This window comes from Malaclemys terrapin, chromosome 2, assembly GCF_027887155.1.
Source record: "Malaclemys terrapin pileata isolate rMalTer1 chromosome 2, rMalTer1.hap1, whole genome shotgun sequence".
Lineage (NCBI taxonomy): Eukaryota > Metazoa > Chordata > Testudines > Emydidae > Malaclemys > Malaclemys terrapin.
In genome coordinates, this window is record NC_071506.1 from 93,175,336 (window position 1) to 93,196,152 (window position 20,817).

Sequence of the window (20,817 nt, forward strand, 5' to 3'; positions counted from 1 at the left end):
CTGTTGATCCGCCATACAGATAAGTGAAAGGGAATAGTTCTGAGACAATTTTATTTTCAGTACAGACTGTGTAAAAAAATACAGTGGGAAATTAATTTTGAAGTCTGACTCGATTCCTTCAGAATGATGTGGGATCATTTTCTGAAGAACTGGATTAACATTAAAGTGTTTTACTGTCTTATTATCTAATGTTATACATCAAGTTTTATATCCACCAGCTTAGCATTTTAAAGATTTTTAATACTGTTACAATAAAATTGAGTACTGCAGCTAATTTTATATTCCATAATAAAAAATATCTGTGCTGGGAAATCAGTCATCTTTTAAGCTCTTAATAAAAGGGAAAAAGCCCAGACGTGAACTGTATTTGACGCTGTGCACAGTAAAATGTAACATGGTTGATACTACTGTATTTAAGTTGAATATTCATTCAAACTTGAATCTAATACTTTTTGTCCTTTATAATTTTTGAATGCACTAACTGAGAAATTAATTAGGAATTTAACACACTTCCCAACAGTTTAATAAAAATTCGAATTTAATAGTGAATAAATGTTGACTGTAACAGGCCTTTATTTCTACATGGCTAAAAACTGCATTAGCTTTAGTTTTATCCTAAAAAAATAAATAGAAGACTTTGTAAGTGTTTTTGACAATCCTGTAAAAATATGTCTGGTGTCTACATTTTTTACACAATAGTATTTATATTATGAAACATAATACAAATATGCAAGCATTAACTTTGGTTAATTAATATGAACAAAAAACCCCAACCAAGTCAGCCTTAACTTTGGAAATAGTTGTAAAGCCTAAGCTAGGACAAATATTTCCAGGAACCATAGTTATTTTGTTTTGTTTTATCCTGTACTTGTGGGACCTGTTTTAAGCACCCACCATTGGAACTAGATTTTCAAAGGAGCGCAGCTTGTATTCAAGCACCTGAATAAGAGTTGACTTTCAAAAGGGCTGAGCATTCAGCACTTCTCAGAGTGACACTTACGGGCAAATTTTCAAAAGGTTTTCAGCATCCACCACCTTTTGAACTGCTCTTCTTGAAACCTGGCCACTTATTTTGATGCTTAAATTGGTCTCATTTTCAAATACAGACTTGATTTTGGCTGCTGAGTACTTTTGAAAATGCGGCCCCTAGTGGCTGCTAATCCCTTGCACTCTTATTGGGGTCATACATGAATACTAGTTGTTTAAAGTCCAGCCCCTGCTCAGTAAGGCAATCTTAATTCTCATCCACATCTGACATGCTTGATCCTAAAGAGCTGAGGGATCCAGCCAATGAGCCAGTCCCCTCAAATGCATATGTCTGAAGGGAATCGTATGGCAGAGCAGTAGGATCTGCATTAGCTTCTTTAAGCTTTTCTAAAATGAATTCCCTGAACACAGCACTGTCAGGACCAACTTGCAGAGATTGTCTGTAAAGGCTTTGGATTTCTGTTGTGATGTTTCTTCTAGACTTGTGCTCTCTCATGACAGTACGAGTCCTGAGTGCTGAAATATCAAAAGCCTCTGTGTCCTCCTCTCCCCCTCCTTCATCATCATACCTGACAATGTTCTCTCTGAACTCTTCAGGCTTGTCAGGAAATAAGGACTGCTTCCTCCTCTGCCTTAAAACCAGCATTGCCAAAAAAAACACTGACAAGAAAAAAGAAAAGAACCAGAGACTTTTTATGTGTTTGGAAAGTCTTAAGGGTGGTAAAACTTCCTAATGTTGAAGCACGTGCAAACTCAAGCAATCTAGGTGGATTTGTAGAGCTGTGATTTTTTTTGTGGATTTATGGTTGTAAGATACAGTATTTTTGGTGGGGAAATGGCTACAAAGGGACTTATAAAATGGGTTAAGGAAATGGAGCAATTTGTTTGGCCAATGAGAGTTTGGAGCAATGAGGGAATCACAGGTTATTTGTGCTGTTTGAAACTAATTTGTTTTATTACATAATATATCAATGCTCCATTCATACTTTCATTTCCCTCTCCCAGATCAAAACCACTGGAAGGGCTGGGAAATAAAAAAGGAATGTTATTGGGTTAGATCCTCCTCAGTTGGAGTCAATTGGTTCAACTCCTTTGACTTCAATGAAGCTAAGCTAAACAAGTGAGGAACTGGTCCAATAGTTTCTAGTAATTGGTTTTACACATTTGAGAATTTCTGGGGATGTTGTACCTCATATCTGTGCACCAACAAGCTCTATCTGTAAGAATACCTTGTTTGTAACTGACATAAAAGCTTGGATTGTAGAACGACTGGCTCAGATAGAAAGGATTTTTCATTTGTCTATTTTTTTTAATAAGCATTCATTCCCCCCTGCCACCTCCCCACACCAAACCCTGGCTCGCTTCATCCCAAACCGAAGTGTCCATTTCAAATACACAATGGGATCCAAAACGATGCATGATTTCAGTTTGTAACTAATTATAGCTGGAAACTGAAAACAGTTTTAAGCTTAAAAAATAAACCAAACAAATTTGATTGACAAATTTGATTCAAATATTAGAAAATATTTATCCATACAGGTTTGGGTTGTTAATTTAAAAAATGCATTGGAACTTTTTATAATTATTTTTCTCATTTCTGATGTTACATCTTTAGCGATAGTTTTCTTAGGAAGAATTCTGAAGGGTTGAAGAACAAGTACAATTCATGCCATGGCTGCATGATTTAGAATGGTAACACCTCTTCATTATCATGCCCTTTGTAACTGGTGGAATCAATTTTAAATTGAGATTCTACTCATTTTTTTAATTAAAATTTCACTTCCAGTGAAATAATTATGTTTGCCTAACTTATGACTTTTAAATCACACCATCTGTGAAATAACTCTAGTGCTGGTGAATTTATATAGTTCTGATAGCAGCTGATAAGGAGGCATTGAAAAAGTTGTCCTTGCTTTTGATGACCCACATCTTTAGATGATGGATGATGTTTTGCCCATGTCGTGCTATCAGAAAGTGTAGCATGTCAAATGGTGTGCTATGCCAATGTTACCATAAGAAACAAGCTCTTTAACAAGCTCACTGGGGTTGATGCATACCTCTAAGGGAATGCTAAATGAACACTCTAGAGCTAGCAGGGATTACTGTGCATTACATTTAGATGGCGGTGCAATGGCTGAGTGGTTAACACAGGGTTTCATAAATTATTTGCCTGTGTGAGCCTATTTTGAGGCTTATTGTGTCCTTTCACTCAAGATAGCAACAAAGCACCACAGCAGCCAAGGAATCCAAGGAATTTTCACATTAAGTACATTATTTAATGCTCTGTGTGATGCATGGGCTTGCATATTGTGACACAGCTTCTTCATGTCTGGCAGTGAGGTAGAAATTACACATCTCTGATGTGACATCAATGATAGATCGATACTGAGACTTGATGGACACAAGCGTGCTGAATCCAGCTTCACAGAAATACTCGCAAATGGCACTACCAGTTCTGAGGTGCATGTTGAGAATGCAGGATATTCATTCTTGACCATACATAAGAACATAAGAATGGCTATACTGGGTCAGCCCAGTATCCCGTCTTCTAATGGTGGCCAATGCCAGGTGTTACAGAGGGAATGAATAGAACAGGTAATCATCAAGTGATACATCCCCTGTCACCCATTCCCAGCTTCTGGCAAACAGAGGATAGGGACATGGTTTTGCATCTCTGCCCATCCTGACTAGTAGCCATTGACCGACCTAGCCTCCATGATTTATCTAGTTCTTTTTGAACCCTTTTATAATCTTGGTCTTCACAGCATCCTTTGGCAAAAAGTTCCACAGTTTGACTGTGTTGTGTGATGAAATACATCCTTTTGTTGTTTTAAACCTGCTGCCTATTAGTTTCATTGGGTGACCCCCAGTTCTTGTGTTATGAGAAGGAGTAAATAACACTTCCTTATTTACTTTCTCCACACCAGCCATGATTTTATAGACCTCTATCATATCCCCCCTTAGTTGTCTCTTTTCCAAGCTGAAAAGTCTCAGTCTTATTAATCTCTCCTCATATGGAATCTGTTCTATACCGTTAATCATTTTTGTTACTCTTTTCTGAACCTTTTCCAATTCCAATATATCTTTTTTTTTTTGAGATGCGGAGACCACACTTGCACGTAGTATTCAAGATGTGGGTGTACCATGGATTTATATAGAGGCAATATGATATTTTCTGTTTTATCTATCCCTTTCACAATGATTCCCAACATTCTGGTAGCTTTTTTGACTCCAGCTGCACATTGAGTGGATATTTTCAGAGTGCTATTCGCAATGCCTCCAAGATCTGTTTCTCTTTAGGCCCCATCATTTTGTCTGTGTAGTTGGGATTATGTTTTCCAATGTGCATTATTTTGTATTTATCAACATTGAATTTCATCTGCCATTTTGTTGCCAGTCACCCAGTTTTGAGAGATACTTTCGTAGCTCTTTGCAGCCTGCCTGGGACTTAACTATCTTGAGTAGTTTTGTATCATCTGCAATTTTTTCCACCTCACTATTTACCCCTTTTCCCAGATCATTTATGAATATGTTGAATAGGACTGGATCCAGTACAGACCCGTAGGGGACTATTTACCTCTCTCCATTCTGAAACCTGACCATTTATTCCTACCCTTTGTTTCCTATCTTTTAACCAGTTAACGTTCCATGAGAGGACCTTCCCTTTTATCTCATGACAGTGACACAGAACTCTGGGAAAGAACATTGAGTATATGTTCCTTGCAGGAATCGATCACAGAGAATTTCGGAGCTGTTTGATTTCAGCTGCTGGCAAACCAATGGCATCAGCCTTGCACTGAACGGGGCTTCATACCTAATCATACTTTGTCATGTCCAAGTCGGGGAAAAAGGATACAAACTGGTCCTTCTGTCATCTGAAATACTCAGCCATTACCTGTGTGTCAGCCAGTAACTTGCAAAGCTTCAGGAAGGATTCATAGTTTGTCTTCAGCAAATTATTCTTCCAGAAAACAATTTTCTTTGTGACTCCTGTGTTGTGATCACTCAGTTGAAGTATGTGGTGTTCTTTCCTTGCAGACATGAATTCAATTCATTCAGTTTCCAAAATATGTCTGTGACATAGGCAAGAAGGCATATCTTCCTTTGGTCACCCAGAAAAATCAATGAACTCAGGCTTTTTTTGCAATCCAGTACATAGGCACGCAGCTTGTCTCTCAGTTAAAAAAATCATCCCAGTACTTTTCCTCTCAAGAGCCAACAAGCTTCACTGTCAAAGAACAACACATCAGGATCAGATTCCATGTCTTCACACAGGTTTGCAAAGAGACACACATGAAGAGGCTGTCTTGATGTAGTTCACAATAGATGAGACCTTCTGCAAAACTTCACATAGCTCTGGACTCAGAGCTTTAGATGCTAGTTTTTCACTTTGAATCATGCAGTGAGTTCACACAGCAAATGGAGCTAATGTCTCTACCCAAGGCATGCACACCTGCTTTGTGGCTTGCCATAGACAGAGCTCCATGTGTGCAAAAGCCCACCAAGCAATCACACCGTAAATTTTTGTTTTGCATGTAGCTGGGTAGCACATTGAACCATCTTGCACCATCTTGTGTCCGGGAAGAGGAAGAACAGAATGTCTTCAAAAACTGCACCATCTCATGTGTATTTCACAAAAGCCAAGAAGTGTGCATCACAACCCTCAGTGTTCATATCAACTTGAAGAGCAAAAGAATCTGTGTTTTTCAGATACTCCATCAGTGTGTTTTATTGATCTGCTGCTGTCACTTTGATCCTTTATTTCACTGTGTTGTTGGAGAGTGGCTTTGAGCTTGTTTGCTTCAGTTGCCCCAAACATTATGTTCATCGCATCAATTGCAACTGGGAAAAACAAAGTGTCTCCAATTGTATGAAGCTGCTTGGCCTGTGCAGTGTGGTAACTCACCACAAATGATGCCTTTTGAGCATGGTCACAGATGGATATGGCTCTCTTGAATTGCAATTGTTGATGTGAAAGTTCTTCTTTCTGATACTGGAAAAATATTTTTCTGTGTGTTCCTTGTGAAAGGTTTTTCTATGTGTTCCTTGTGAAGAGTTTAAGTTTATTAGGCTTCATGCTTTCACTAGGTGACACCGTGTTATAGCAGGCATTTTGGCCTTTCATCTTTCTTGATGAAATCACTGGTGAAGTCATAATCAAAGAAAGCCTCATCATATTTTCAAGCAGGTTTCTTGCACTCTTGTTTTTTGTTCATAACTACACCATTAGATTCACTGCTGGAGGCTGAAGCAGATACTCTGGGTAAAAAATGAGTCTTCTGTGCCTCTTACCACAAATCTGAAAGAGGAATTCACTTTTCAGCAAATGAGGCCAGGATTTAGGAAGGCCCTGCGTGGTGATACTAGGACAGCAAAATGATTCTTTATCCTCAAATGACAAGGGTACTCAGGGTGGCATGAAAAAAAAATATGGACTTCGTCTTAGTGCAGATTCCCATCTCAGAAAAGACTAGCACAGGTTCCTACTAGCTCAAGCAGAGAGGAGGCTCTCTTGATGAGGCTGCTACCCACAGATAAGGATTTTCTGCATTCAAGTCCCTCAAATGGATACTTGCACAGCTGCATGGTGCAAATGGCCAAATTGGTGTCCGCACAGCAATCTCCACACAGCCAACGTGTCTGAACCTGCTCCACAAATGCTGCACCAAGAGGCCACTGTTTTGCCCTACAAAATGGTGGTCTCCACACCATGTGACCTCACACACATCATATATGCTAGGTTATGCTGCAAGGCTGCCATTCTGATCTACAAAATGGCAACCTCTGCACAGCATGACCCTGCATGCACTGTATGCATGAGGTTATGCTGTGTGAAGGCCTCCATTTTGTAGATCAAAATGGGGACTTCCTGATGCAGTGTTTTTGGAGCAAGTTCAGACATGTTTGGGGGCAGATGGCATCACAATTTGGCAACCTGTGAGTTAAGGCACTTGATTACAATCCTGAAGGTCTGGATTTGAGTCTTGCTCAAACTCACACTGAAAGTTTGGATGGACCAGATTGCTTCCCCTTGTGTTTTAGCTCTACTCTGAATGGGGATGGGCTGAGAAGAGAGCAGAAGCAAACAGTTTCTGCACTCAGAGTGCAAGGAGTGCACAGCCCGTTACTGTGAGCAGTCCTTTCACAGCAATGCCAAAGGAGAAGCTTCTTGCTTGAACCTTCATCCCTGTGCAGGCATAAGGGGTTAACTCATACTCTATCCCTATATTTATAGGGAATATATCTCAAACTAGTAGAATCTATCTAAATGGAGGAAACATTTTAGGTGCAAAGACTGCATGTGTGACAACAAGCCTAGCACTGTGCTTCCTAAATTTGTATCGACATGGGGAGGTCGCGGGGGTGGGAGGGAAAAGAGTAGCATAAGAGTGTTTGTATTTGAAGAAGTGACTATGTAAATATATCACTTTATTATTCAACAGATCAACTCTGTATTCAGAGTCATAGCTGCCTCCTTTATGACAAAAATAAATAAAAAGAAACAGTAACAAATTATCTTAGCTCTAGAGAACCACATAGTTATGATGGAGAGAATTGGATTCTATTCCTTCTCATGCATCATCAGTAGAACTGTCAGCTAAATTTCAACGGTAAGGCTAAATTCTGCTTTAGTTTTACGTGTGCTAAGACAAAATTTTAGCCTTCCACATCTTTATGACAGCTGATGATAGATGTGCATACAGGAATACACCTACACTTTGGCCAGATTTTCAGGGCTGGCAGTTACAAAGACATTTTTTTTTTACTTGTAAACAGAACCGATTTGATTTGTAATCAGTGAAACACAATAAATACAACAGCTTAAATAGCTCAGACAATCCAAGGAATCTCTATTCAAATGATCAAGTCTAGCATATAATAGAAGAGGGCAGTAGGACACATAAATATTTTTTTTCTTACCTAATATTACTAGTATGCAGGCCAAAACTGCAATTAATGCTTCTATGCTGAGACCCATGGAAAACATGAAAGCCCCAAATCGACAAGACTGGGCACTAGCTTCAGTATCACAATCACAGACGCTGACAGTTAGGGTGTTTGTGCTGGTAAGTGAGGGGGTTCCATTGTCCACAATTAAGACTGGCAGGAAGAAAGCAAACTGCTCTTGTCGACTGAAGCCATTTTTTGCTGTAAGAATTCCAGCCGTGTTATCTAGAAGATGAAGCATCTGTATCAGATATTTGTCACTTTAACAAAATTAAATAAATAAAAAATCTGGCTAATAACTTATCCTTATTTGCAATCAATGACATTCTGAAAGGGTGTATGTCATTGGAGAGGAAAGAGAAGTGTGGGGAGGAATATACTGATTTAAATGGGTGTTAAATCAGCAAAACCAGGTAAAATGCAGGATGTTCTGAGCGGAATGAGGCATTTCAGTTTTGATAGATTAAAAAAGCATCAGTTACAATACACCATGCATATCAGCTTCCAGGGACAACTCATGACTGTTTATACCGCATATTTTTTTAGTAAATTAATATAAACATGGGCCTAATACAGAGCCATTTATCCAAACCTTCTGAACTTTGGAATATTGATATGGTTCATCAAAACAACCCCCAGTTTCAATTTTGTAAAACCAGCTTTTCAATTAAGTATGCAAAACAAATGAACAACCCAACCCACTCCCCAACCCCCCCACACAAACATTCAGTTTTGTTTGTCCGCATATCTGTGTTTGTTGGTAACCTAACCGGGGGAGGGCAAATTCTGCTCTGTGTTACATCAGTAAATCCAGAGTAACTCCATTTACTTCAGTGAAAGTACTCCAGAAGTGATGGCAGAATTCGATCAAAGGACTTTGTTTTAATGTTCAAACCCGAAAGGGGAAAAAAACACCTAGCCCATATTCAAACTGATTAACTGATTCTTTGAAATGGACCCATGCAACCAGCTGCCATCCTATCCAGCTGTTTGTAGAGCATATTGTATAACTGGCTAATCAAAAGGTTCAACATTCAAAGGATGGCTTTCTGATAGATGTGTGTGTGCAGGGGGAGACAGACAAACTTGGTTGTGAGCATCCACAACCTCAAAACAGGAGCCAAGTGTGCTCCTGCTACTTTGGCCAGGGAACATTTCATCTTAGAAACACTTTAACTATGTAGCTTGTTGGAAAAAGATGTGGGGCAGGTGGCAGGGGGGCAGGGGTGTTTGGTTCTGTATGATTAGAAAGTTGGCAACCCTATATAGCATTCCACCTCCTGGCAGTGGGTCAGAGGTAAATGAAAACCAGGAATTTAAATACATATTAAAACGTTGCCTTTCCTTTTGGAGACATTAAAAAAACTAGTTTCCTATAGAGTGAACTTTCCAAAAGTTAGTCCCATTGATTTATTCACCTAGCCAGACCGTTAAAATAATTAGCAAAGCCAATGTAAGTAATGTGTATTTTAGTTGAGTTTGAAAAAGCTCTTCTTCTAAGTCTCAGAAGACTGACTTTAACTGGTCATCTTTCCTATAATATCACCAGCTGTTAAACTTAAGTTTTCCCTTCAGATTAGTTTCGATTGGTGACCCCCTAGACCATTCTTTTGAAGTATCTGGATCAATACCAAAATGGTCCAGCATTAGGATATGCAGAGAAGTCATTCATATCATGCCATCAGTAATCAATGCATACAGTTCTAAATGTATCAGGATGCAAAGTTACATAATTGTGAATTGTGCTTCTGTTTATAATTCTATTTTGCTGAACTGAGTAAAGGAGAGGACCCTTATTAACAGCATTTCTCTATTTTATTTGCAAAACATTCTTTTTTTCCCCTTAACACCAACATGTGACAATTTAGGAGTTAAAGTTATGTCCCATAACACATGCTATATTTAACTATCTATTAAGCAATATAAATCTATTTTTCTTGATTTTGTGCTAAGTATTTTTCTCTCTTCTGTAATACTATCTTTTGTTGATTAAAGTTATTTGGATTCTAAAAGAACTATTCTACATGAGGTTATTGAATTATTATTATTATTATTAAAGTTTGCTCATGATAACTCTTTTGCCCTATTTCAAACTTAACACCAAACATTTCTCTATATGGGTGGACAAGTATACAAAACTGGTGATGTGAGCACTATTAAAGCATGAATCTTTCATGAAGGGATTTTTAAAAAGCTACATGAATGACACTACCTTGATTATCTCTGACAGTAAAATTTGAGTTGTTTGTGGCCTCCCGAGCCAGAGTGAAGTAAAAATGATGGCCTTCTACTGAATCATCTTTATCCACTGCACTGATGGTCTGGATTAGCTGCAAACAAACATTGACATACATGACTGTTTAAGAATAAACACTATTTACTTTCTTTTAACATAATACATGTCAGACATTATAATGAATTGCTGAGGCTACAAATTCTGTAGCAAATAAATGTATATAATTGCAATCTTGTTGGGGTTATTGGTTTTCTAATGTATTTTTAGTGTCCTGCCATTATGCCATTTGATTTTATGTTGATTTGAGGGAGATTAAGCATTAAAGACCTAGGATAATGTAAATAGCTTCCAGAATCAAAATGCAAAGGGTAAATAAAGTTTTGATACGCAAACAAGAATCATATATAAAATATTTTGCCCTTTCCTTTTTCCCGCAAGGTGAAAAATATATCATTCTCCATTTGAACCAGCCCTCCAGTGCAAAAGCTATTTCCTTCCAGCCCACAAACACAGCAGCATCATTCAACTGATGTATTATAGTGGCAGTAAGTGATGGTGACAAATCCATGTGTTGAATTGTTGATTCTGGAAATTATGATAGACTGATTATGGAAGTTTTTGTTTTGGTTTTCAAGAAAACAAAATAGGCCTTATTTACAAATGTGTCAAAGCAGATTGTCATTTGCAAGAGAACAAAGTCAAAATTAACATCTTAGCCCTGAAAATAATATCTGCCATCTTCATGAATAAACAACCAAGATTAAGTTAATATAATGAGCAATATTTCTGCTTGCAAAGAGCAAATATTTATCACTATTATCAGTTCAGTGAATCATGCATCATCAAGTACAACATTCGATGAAGATCTTCACAGATCTCTACAAAAGCCAATTTGTTTCTTTCATTAGCAGAGACGGGTTTCTTAAAAGTATGTTTTAATTGGATAAGGACCCAAACCAAAAATCCAGACCTGAATCTTTGATACTTTGGAAAATGTCATGTCCATTTTGAATAACGTGACTCTATGTTATCAGTCATTATGTCTTCATGTTGTATATGGATTTGAGCCTCCAGGACTCTGAGTACACTCAACTCCCATTGAAGACAGTGAAGCTGAGAGACCCTCACTTGTTTGGGTGCTACAGTGGAGATTTTCAAAGTCACTTAGCCAATGGCACCTAACTGCCATTTGTCTTTGAAAATCTCCCCCCAAACAAATATTTTCCACTCAAAGTTCTAAGTAAACATAAATACCATTTCCTTTTAGGCAAGATAATAACCATGGGAGTATCATGATATCTGCCTTTTCTGCCACGATACTTAAGGAATGTACAATGAGGCAATTATAAAAGCAACAGGATATGCTGCTGTTGTGCGTGCCCCATATTCTTGGTACTCCCTCTTGTTCATGTGAGGAAGCCATCTTCCATCTGTGTAAAGATCCCATGGAGAAAGAGAAGTCCTATGTAGCCTTATTGTGGCAGTGCTAGAGCACTGATTGCTAATGCATCGGATGTCTCCCACATCAGACAAAAGGGTGTCCGCTACATATGTTTCCTCTTTTCTCAGAACTAGAGAGTATCCTGGGTGATTCAAATATGCAGAAAGGGGGGAGTGAGAACTAGCCCCAATCATAGCAGGGAAAGCTACTCCCTCAACACTACTATGAGAATAGATGCAAGATTATCTTCTGAAAAGTGAATGTAATTGTCACAGACAGTGCAATATTGACAGAACTAGAGAATGAAGCCCTTTGCTTCCCATGCTATTCTATCATGTACTCAACAAACTAAAGTGGCTTTTTCAGCAGGTTTGATGATAATGCCTATAGCTGACAAAACTATATGGCAGTGTGTATTCTGCAATATTTGCTTAAATTTAAAAGCAAATTACAATTCGGTTGTGTTCATGGCAGTTTCATGGTCATTTTCCATTGATTTTTGAACTTTACTAATGTGAGTTTCAAGAAAAATGAAAGTTGAGCCTCAATGTTTGACTATTTGATTGTAAAATTGATACCTCATAATTATCAACTTGTGCTTTATTAGTTAGTTATCATGTCATACGGCATTCTTTCAGTCCCATGATTGGCTAACTATATAGCTAACCAAGATACTGATACAGCGATGAGTCCACACAGACAATGCAGTCTGGTCACGTGGAGCTCATTGAAGATTGACAACATCACACAAACTATTAATTATATATTAGATTGTGATACTCTCAATTTGCAATTGCATTGTGCTGATTAGTAAAATAGCCATCTAATCAGGAACCAAAACATTACAAATCCATCATGTTTGGAATTCTCAAAATATCTGCAGTTTCAAATCAATGGAGCTGGTTTGCTATTTCACTATTAATTCATGTATAGATAACTAGATAAATAAATAATATATAAATAAATGTGTGCATCTGTATATATATTATTTTTCCCACACAATATCAGTTATAACTAATCAAAATTAATACTTCTTTGACAAGTTCATTTTCAGTCTGGAATAATAACAGGCTGACTTTGTCCTTGTTTATGTCTGTGCTATTTTAAAAAAAGGAGAGGGGAAAAAAGGTGTGGAAAATGGGAAACCTGCCTCTTTATGACTATTCTAAGCATATGCATGTACCTTGTGAGTTTCATCCTAGAACTGAAGGAATACTGTCAACATACAGGTAGGGAAATGTCTTAATCTTTATTTCTTATTGGGTCATTTCTACTAGGAATCAGCATAAACCATATAAGTCTATAAATGATTATGAGTGCAACAGACAGCTCTGATTTTTCTAAGTGTGAAGTAAAAATGATCCAGAAAGAAAAAAAAGATATCTTTTTCCCGTCTCCCCTAGACTTGTTTGCATCTAACCTGGGTCAGGCTGGCACCTCAGTAAAGGCAGTGTCACAGTTTTGCACTAACTGCTTGTGAATCAAGGTCTACAAAGCCTATGTGCTTGATGTGAGAAAAAAAGATAAGGAGGTTAGGTATTGCTTTTATAAGATTGTGTCATCTGATTGGATTTAAATCTAATTGCCATGAAATGTGTTACGTTGAGGCTCATTAATCTGGAAACTCTAATAGTCTAGGAGCCAATTTGAAAATGTGCATTTGTTATTAAACTGAGATGTATCCATTATTTCTTCCCCTAGAGATGTGGTTTGGGGTTTTCCTTGGAGTGGCCAAGCCCACTGATTCTTTACACATTTTTGCCAGATTTGTCGGAGGTAGATGAAGCTGTCAGTTTGGGAAAACCATGGGTATGCCGGAAGTTTGCTAAATGTTCACAACCAGTTATCCACTGAATTCATTGTTTGAAATTATTCACAAGTTGCATCCTTAAAATTCATTGAAATTCTTTCCACTTTTGGACAACTCTTCTATGAGCACACTCTACCGGATCAGCCTCAACTATGTGGTCAGGAAAACCTCACGCTTTAGCTAACTATAATTACAATACGGCCACTTGCGCCATAGTACACACCCTCTCAAAATACACCTCTACCCTGATATAACGTGACCTGATATAATATGAATTCGGATATAACGCAGTAAAGCAGCACTCCGGGGGGGGGGGGGGGGAGGAGAGGGAGGTTGTGCGCTCCAGCAGATCAAAGCAAGTTCAATATAACGCGGTTTCACCTATAATGCTGTAAGGTTATTTGGCTCCTGAGGACAGCATTATATCAGGGTAGAGGTGTATCAGAAGCTGGATTCCCATGCATCAGCAGATGCAGTTAGGGCAAGCGGAAATTTAAATCCCTACACACTACTTCCATTTTCTTTTATTCTCTATGGGGGTATCCCCGTTTCTCTTCCTCCCTGTTTTCTTATCACTGCTCTTTATGTGCTACTTGTACATGATCAATAGACATACCAAGGTAAAATAATAAATGTGGTCTTACTCATTAATTTCTTTCTCCTGATTTCAAAAATTCTTTTAAAACATAGTTTGTTATGTCTATTGCAAACTGCTCATTTTCAACCTGAATCATGTACATCCAGTTCTATATACAAGTTGGTATATATCTGTGAGGGTTTTTTTTATGTGTGTGTGTGTGTGTGTGTGTGTGTGTGTGTGTGTGTGTGTGTGTGCAACAATTCATATTATAGGGAGCTAATATCACATAAATTCTCTTCACTTGCACTGTAACTGCTGGCTATTTTATTATATGCTAAGTAGTTGGGTAAATGCATGGATTTTTTCTGATCTCTAATTCAAAGTGCAGATTACATAGTCTCTGCTTTTGGATCTAATAAGTAAAATTACAAAGTAAACTGCAACATCAAAGTCAGTTCATATGCAATCATAAAATTATAGGAATTCATGCAAAACAAATATACATTAGAGAAGACAGCACTAATTCAAAATGTAGATGAACTCAGTGCAGCTTGTCTTCAGCTGAAATCTGCTTCTTGCTTGATATGAAGAAAGACTAGGAGTCACATATAACTGGACACATTCTGGATGCTCAACTCACTTACGCTATCCCAGAAAGTCATTTGATGTAGTACATTTAAAGCTCTCAAGCTGCAGTTTGAGCTAGAGTCAATTCATTAATGCCCAGTAAATAATACTTGCTGGGCCAAATTCATTCTTGGTATGACATCTGTGGTCTTACACCAGGAATGCATTTGGTCCATTTTGCTTACTGGCCATTTCTATAGATTTTGGTATAGAATTCAACAGAGTTTGTAACTATTGTAATAAAAGCAACAAAGAAAAACTGTCACACTGTGGTCAACAAGTTCCTAAAACGGATGAGCCTATGATTCATATATATATAATTGTAAGGTCAAAGAGATCCAATGTGAATCCAAAGAGAATCCAATAGCTACATGGTTTACTAATATTGTTCTATTAGATCTGATGATAGAAATAGCTATAATAGGATAGTATTCTATTTTATATAGCACCTTTCATGCTCAAGTTATTTTGAAAGTAATGGATTTAATACTGGCAGTGCAGTGAAAGTGGTTTCTCAATGTGCAAAAGGAAGCCGCCTTCCTAGATACTATGCAGTTGATGTGTGGATTATAGGAAGGTGCAGAACTATAACATAAAATGGATAATGAAAAATCCATTCAAAATGTCTGATAAACCTGATGGATGGATTTGGACCATAGCCAAAAATATCCATCTTCTTTTACATTCATTTTTATTGTCAAGCTATCTTTTCAGATGATAGTCCCAAGGACCCAACTGCAATTCTTTTATTTGAACCACTTCCAGGGGCTAAACCAAAGATATCTGTAACTCTCACAAGGAAACAAAACATAACAAAGGAAAAATGAGAGCAAAAGTAATTTGCTAAAAATAGACTGAGAACTTTTTAATAATCGTGTGGGGGGGTGGTTTGGCGAAAAGAAAATGTAATTCAAGGTTAGCATTGTTCTTAGATATAAGCTATAGTATCATCCCATTGTCTTTGATTTTGGCTAAGCAAAAGGGCATTTTTATTTTATTTATTGTTATAGTTCCTTCATTTTCTAAAATATGGCCATTTTATGATCTTTAATCATTCACAAATAATGTATTGGTATATGTTTGCTTTTTGTTTTCACTTACGAACTGGACTGGCGTCAAAAATAAAATCCCCTAAATCCCACAGCATAAGGAACTTTTCCCCTTCAATAATTCCTCCCCATCTTGAAAAACCTGAGAATATAGATAAATTTTGCAGTGCCCCATGAAAGTAAACAAACTCCAGCTCTGCCAGGCTAAGGAAAGAAGCAATTTCCAGAGGTAGGAGCCCCTCACTGAAAATACCCCTTAACACCTTTTTCAGACATAATTAGGGGGGAAGATACCTCAAGCACTCCAGCTTATCATGACGGCCCCAGAAGTCCTGATCTACAATTGACAATGTGTGGACAACCCTGGGCCATCATAGAGTTAGTTGCAGAAAGATGGCCAAAAAGAGGGGTTGTATTTGACTGACTGATCAAACTCGACTGAAATCAGTGGAAACCTTTCCACTGATTTCAGTGGTCTATCTATCTATCCATCCATCTAGCTATCTATCTATCTGGAAAGCCTACAAAAACAGTCTGTTAAAAGTCAAGGAAGATAAAATTTATATTGCACATCAGCCATAACAATCTCTTTTTTATACCATTAAGCTAAGTAAAACATCATCATAATTGACTGTGATAATTATGCATTTCAGTAACAGTTTCTTATTATTCCTTCCAAGAGTGTTTGGTGTTGAGCAAGTGACTTAACAAATCTGTTCTATAGTTTTCCCATCTGTAAAATATGGCAAATAATATTTTCCTACTTCAGATAGGTGTGGTGAGATTTCACTCATTAATGTGTATTATTGCCTTTCTTCCTAGAGGATTCCAGATCACTGTAGAAATTATATGTAAATTCAGAGATTTCTTCACCTACTCCTGAAAAGAAGTAATCCTTGGGGCAAAACACAACAGCAATTCATCAGCACACAACATTATTATGCAACAGTAGTAACTTTAGAAAAGGAAACAAATGTCATTTTGAATTGTGAACAAACGAAAAAATTATTGATTATATAAATCTTTGTTTGTACATTGTATTATTTACTACAATTATATCATTACATTTTTAGTTAAAGCATTAAAATATGCTAACAGGACCTGAAGGACTTCAATTTACTTCAATGGGCTTTTGATCAGGGTTCATAATTAAAGATTTAGACCTAATTGTATTCCAAAAGACAATGAATAATCCTCTCAAAATGCTATATACAATTGCTGCGAATCTCAGTCCCAATAGGATTTTGTCTCTGTGACATTAAACTGTATTAAAATTGTGGTGTTTTTTTAGCAGTTTCCTTCTCTACCTATCTAAGATTATTTCCTTGTTTAGTTGCCAGGGATATTGCTCTTATTGTAAAGAAATATTATATTCTATACTATTACCCTGCATTTGTAATATAGAAACAAACTGGTTAAAGCAAATAGCAATACCCTATGCCAAATGTCTTAGATCACTGTAAAGGGAAACAATATGGTTACACAACAAATTTTCAGCCTCTTACCTGTCCAGATCTTGCATTTTCACACACATAAATCTCATAGTGTTTTGGAAATTCTGGAGCATGGTCATTAACATCAAGAACTTGAACATACACAATTACTTCAGAAACTTGTTCTGGATTTCCTAAATAAAAAGAGGAAAGGACATTAAGAATCAATAGTTACAGTCTAACCCATTGCATATTTTCAAGAAACAAGGCTATTAAAATTTTCTGTTAAGTGATGAAAATCTTCAGCTGAGAAGGAAATCCTTACTGATGCCCACAGATACTGCCCAAAATATTACATTGGTTGGGGTATTCCAATCCATTGTGCTGTAAAATTATTTTAGCAAGGTAACATTTCTGATTATAAGATTATAGCTGCAACCAAGAAGAATTTCTGATATCATAAGTCATTTGGAGAAGCAGCCAAAATTGTAAAGCAGAATCTCTTTTAATTATTATTATTATTATTATTTTATATTCTGTTAATTCATTGTCAAAAAAACACCCTCCCACAAACCACCATGTTTTTAAAAAAGGCAATTAACTCCAAAGCTCTTTTTAATCATCCACAATGCTTTCTATTTAAATGTTGGATTTGTTAATTCATCCATTGTATTATGAATTGTTTTATTTTTTAAAAGGAAACTATGGGACCTGATCCTACAAGCTGGTCAATGCACGCCAACAGTTGTACCAGCAGAGAGCTCCATAGAATGTAACAGGGCTTTGCCCATGCAGAACACCATAGAGTACTGGAGGCATGGATGCCATTAAAGCTGGTCTTATTTGACATTTCATAAGTTTGGGCAAAAACAAATTTCCCCAAAATTCCCACTGTTTCAAACATATCCAGCCAGCTCTAGCCATAAACCAATCAGGATGAATGCACCATCCTCTGGTTCATGCCCACAGGTTGAGAAACTGTATTCTAGAGAAATGAGGCCCGTGGGTAACAACATATCCAGAAGCCTCCAAGCACACATATGGGTGCAGAAACCTGAATATTTCCAAACTTTCCCAAACTAGCACCTTTGTCTCCCAATTCAGCTTTGTTCAAAATATGCATACATATAAAAGGATGAACTCTTAGGTCTTGTCTACATGCATACGTTGTACCATTTTAACTATATTGATACAACCCCCATAGTGTGAATACAGTTATACTGGTGTAACTGTTCTTATACCTTTTTCTGGTATGGAAAGGGGATTTAACTACACTTGTATAGGGCATCTTTTATTGGTATAACTTTGTCCACACTAGTGGGTTGTGATGCTTCCTAGGGGGTAACCAGGGTTGTGAGACACCTCGCTACCACTTGCCATTAGCATGAGGAAGCCTTGTCTGTGCCTGCCATGTGTCACCTCCCTGACTCCATCGGCCACAGGAAACACAAGCACTCCCCTCCTAGCCAAAGCAGGCTCTACTGTCTCCAAGTAGGTTAGTGATAGGGCTGCTACAACCCCTCTGAACATCTCCCTAGAATGTCCAAACTTTGGTCCATTAGAAACAGACTTCACAGATTTGCTATTTCCAAAGTAGCAGCTTACAATTTTCCTCTTAAGCTCTCCTTAACACACAGCACTTAGATATGTTCATAGTGAAAACAAGCAAAAGTTTATTTAACAAAAAATAAAGATTCAAATGATAGCAAGTAGAAATATTGGAAACAAATGATGATTACATATAAAATAAAATCATAACTCACATTCTGGAACTTAGATTTATTTAATTTCCCACTTTCATGTTTTACAGATCAATGCTCACCCCAAAGACCTTGCAGTGATTTTCAACCAGGGTTGATCTTCCATTCATGAGATAAGTCACACTGCCAGTTTGCCTCCTCAGTGAAATATGCTAGGGGGTGCCTCTGCTCCCCCGAAACACTCCAATAATCCACCGTCTTTACTCATAAACAATATTCCCTCCTGCTGCTTTATTTCTTCCTGTAAATATCCTCTCTCATATAGTTCACAATCTCTTGTTTCAAATTTTAGCTCAGTATGTAAATAGAGCTATAGTGTGAAGCAGACAATACACAATTCCCAGCCAGTGAGATAGTGTCTGTCATAAACAGATAGTTAAGGGTTAATGCCTCTTTTACCTGTAAAGGGTTAAGAAGTTCACCTAGCCTAGCTGACACTTGACCAGAGGAACCAATGAGAGGACAAGATGGTTCAAAGGGAAGGAGGGAAGTTCCCTTTGTCTGTTGAGTTTTCACTTTGGACTGGAGTGGGAAAGCTCCAGAATTCAGCCTCTTATTAAGTAGTGAGTATTAGTGAAAGAAAGAAATAGGTTTATGTTTATTTCTTTGTAACCTGTCTTGTGCAATTAGAGGAATAGTCAAACTGGGTATTTGGGTATTTTTTGTGTAAGTTTTTGCCCAGGGGAACATCCTCTGTGTTGGAATCTGTTGTCTGTGAGAGTAGCTGGTATGCTAATCTCTCCCAGAGGGTTTTCTTTTACCTTTCTTTTCTTTAATTAAAAGTCTTTTTAATAACCTGATTGATTTTTCCTTGTTTTAGATCCAAGGGGGTTGGATCTGGATCCACCAGGAGTTGGTGGGAGAAAGGAGCGGGGATGGTTCATTTCTCCTTGTTTTAAGATCCAAGGGGTTTGGATCTGTGTTCACCAGGAAATTGGTGAAGTCTCTCAAGGCTACCCAGGGAAGGGAATTAGTGCTTGGGAGTGGTGGCAGCCAGACCAGATCTAAGTTGTTAATTGAGCTTAGAGCTTCTCATGCAGGTCCCCCACATCTGTACCCTAAAGTTCAGAGTGGGGAAGGAACCTTGACAGCGTCTATTACCCTCTGCCTAGAAGGAACTGGTATGAGGCATGTCACCATGTTTACCTAAACTCCAAGGCATTGAGAACATAATTTCCAGTATAGATACCCAACTTCTTAGCTATTATCTGTACATTCGTTTTGAGATAATTATGATGCCAAGTGAGCTACTGGCTCTCAGTAGAAATCTCACATGTCATACTTTTGTGAATTATTGTGCATATATTTGACCCAGGGGATCCCTGTAAAACTCCATAGATCTGCCTCCCATTCCCTCACCCAGTTGGCACAAATAAGTTCCTGGGTCACAGGGTACTGGTATAACTATTCCAGCAAAAAAAATCACACCCTAATCAAAATAGTTATACTGGTACACAATCTGTATGCAAATCAGACCTAGACATATTCTTGCTCATTTATTAAAAGATTCACAGAATGTCTCCTATAGTCAATAAGAGCGGGGCAGTTGAGGGTGATCAACAACTTTTGGAAGCACTCTTCACATTACTGGATCAAACCTCTACTGAGAGAAAGAGATGTACTCAGAAACAGACATGTCACAGGCACCCTAATAAACATACCTAGTTTGGCCCCAATACAGCAAAGCATTTGAGCACATAAATAGTCCCACTGAAGTCAACAGGAATACTAAAATGCTTAAAGTCAGGTGCTTTATTGGATTAGGAGCTTAAGCATAATATTTTCCAGTTAATAGAACCATTGTAGTACATTCTTGTTGACGAATGGCACAACCTGGTCTGTCTATGCAGCATGATTGATATTGGCAAGACCCTTCACACAAGTTGACAATGCAAACTGTTGTGTGCTAGCATAAGCTGCCTGCTGACCAGCCTTCCCACCAGGCT

At 37.7% G+C, this 20,817-nt stretch overlaps 1 protein-coding gene across 1 annotated transcript in view; it reads right to left on the reverse strand.

The window, feature by feature from the left end:
• Positions 1-555: 555 nt before the first annotated feature.
• CDH19 (cadherin 19) overlaps positions 556-20,817 on the reverse strand; it is a 104,255-nt gene continuing 83,993 nt past the window's right edge. The window contains exons 9-12 of the mRNA XM_054020937.1: positions 17,184-17,305; positions 10,148-10,265; positions 7,909-8,160; positions 556-1,647 (exon numbers count right to left, since the gene is read on the reverse strand). Coding sequence (XP_053876912.1) covers positions 1,235-1,647; positions 7,909-8,160; positions 10,148-10,265; positions 17,184-17,305 — 905 coding nt within the window. The 3' untranslated portion in view covers positions 556-1,234. The remainder of the gene's footprint in view (positions 1,648-7,908; positions 8,161-10,147; positions 10,266-17,183; positions 17,306-20,817) is intronic.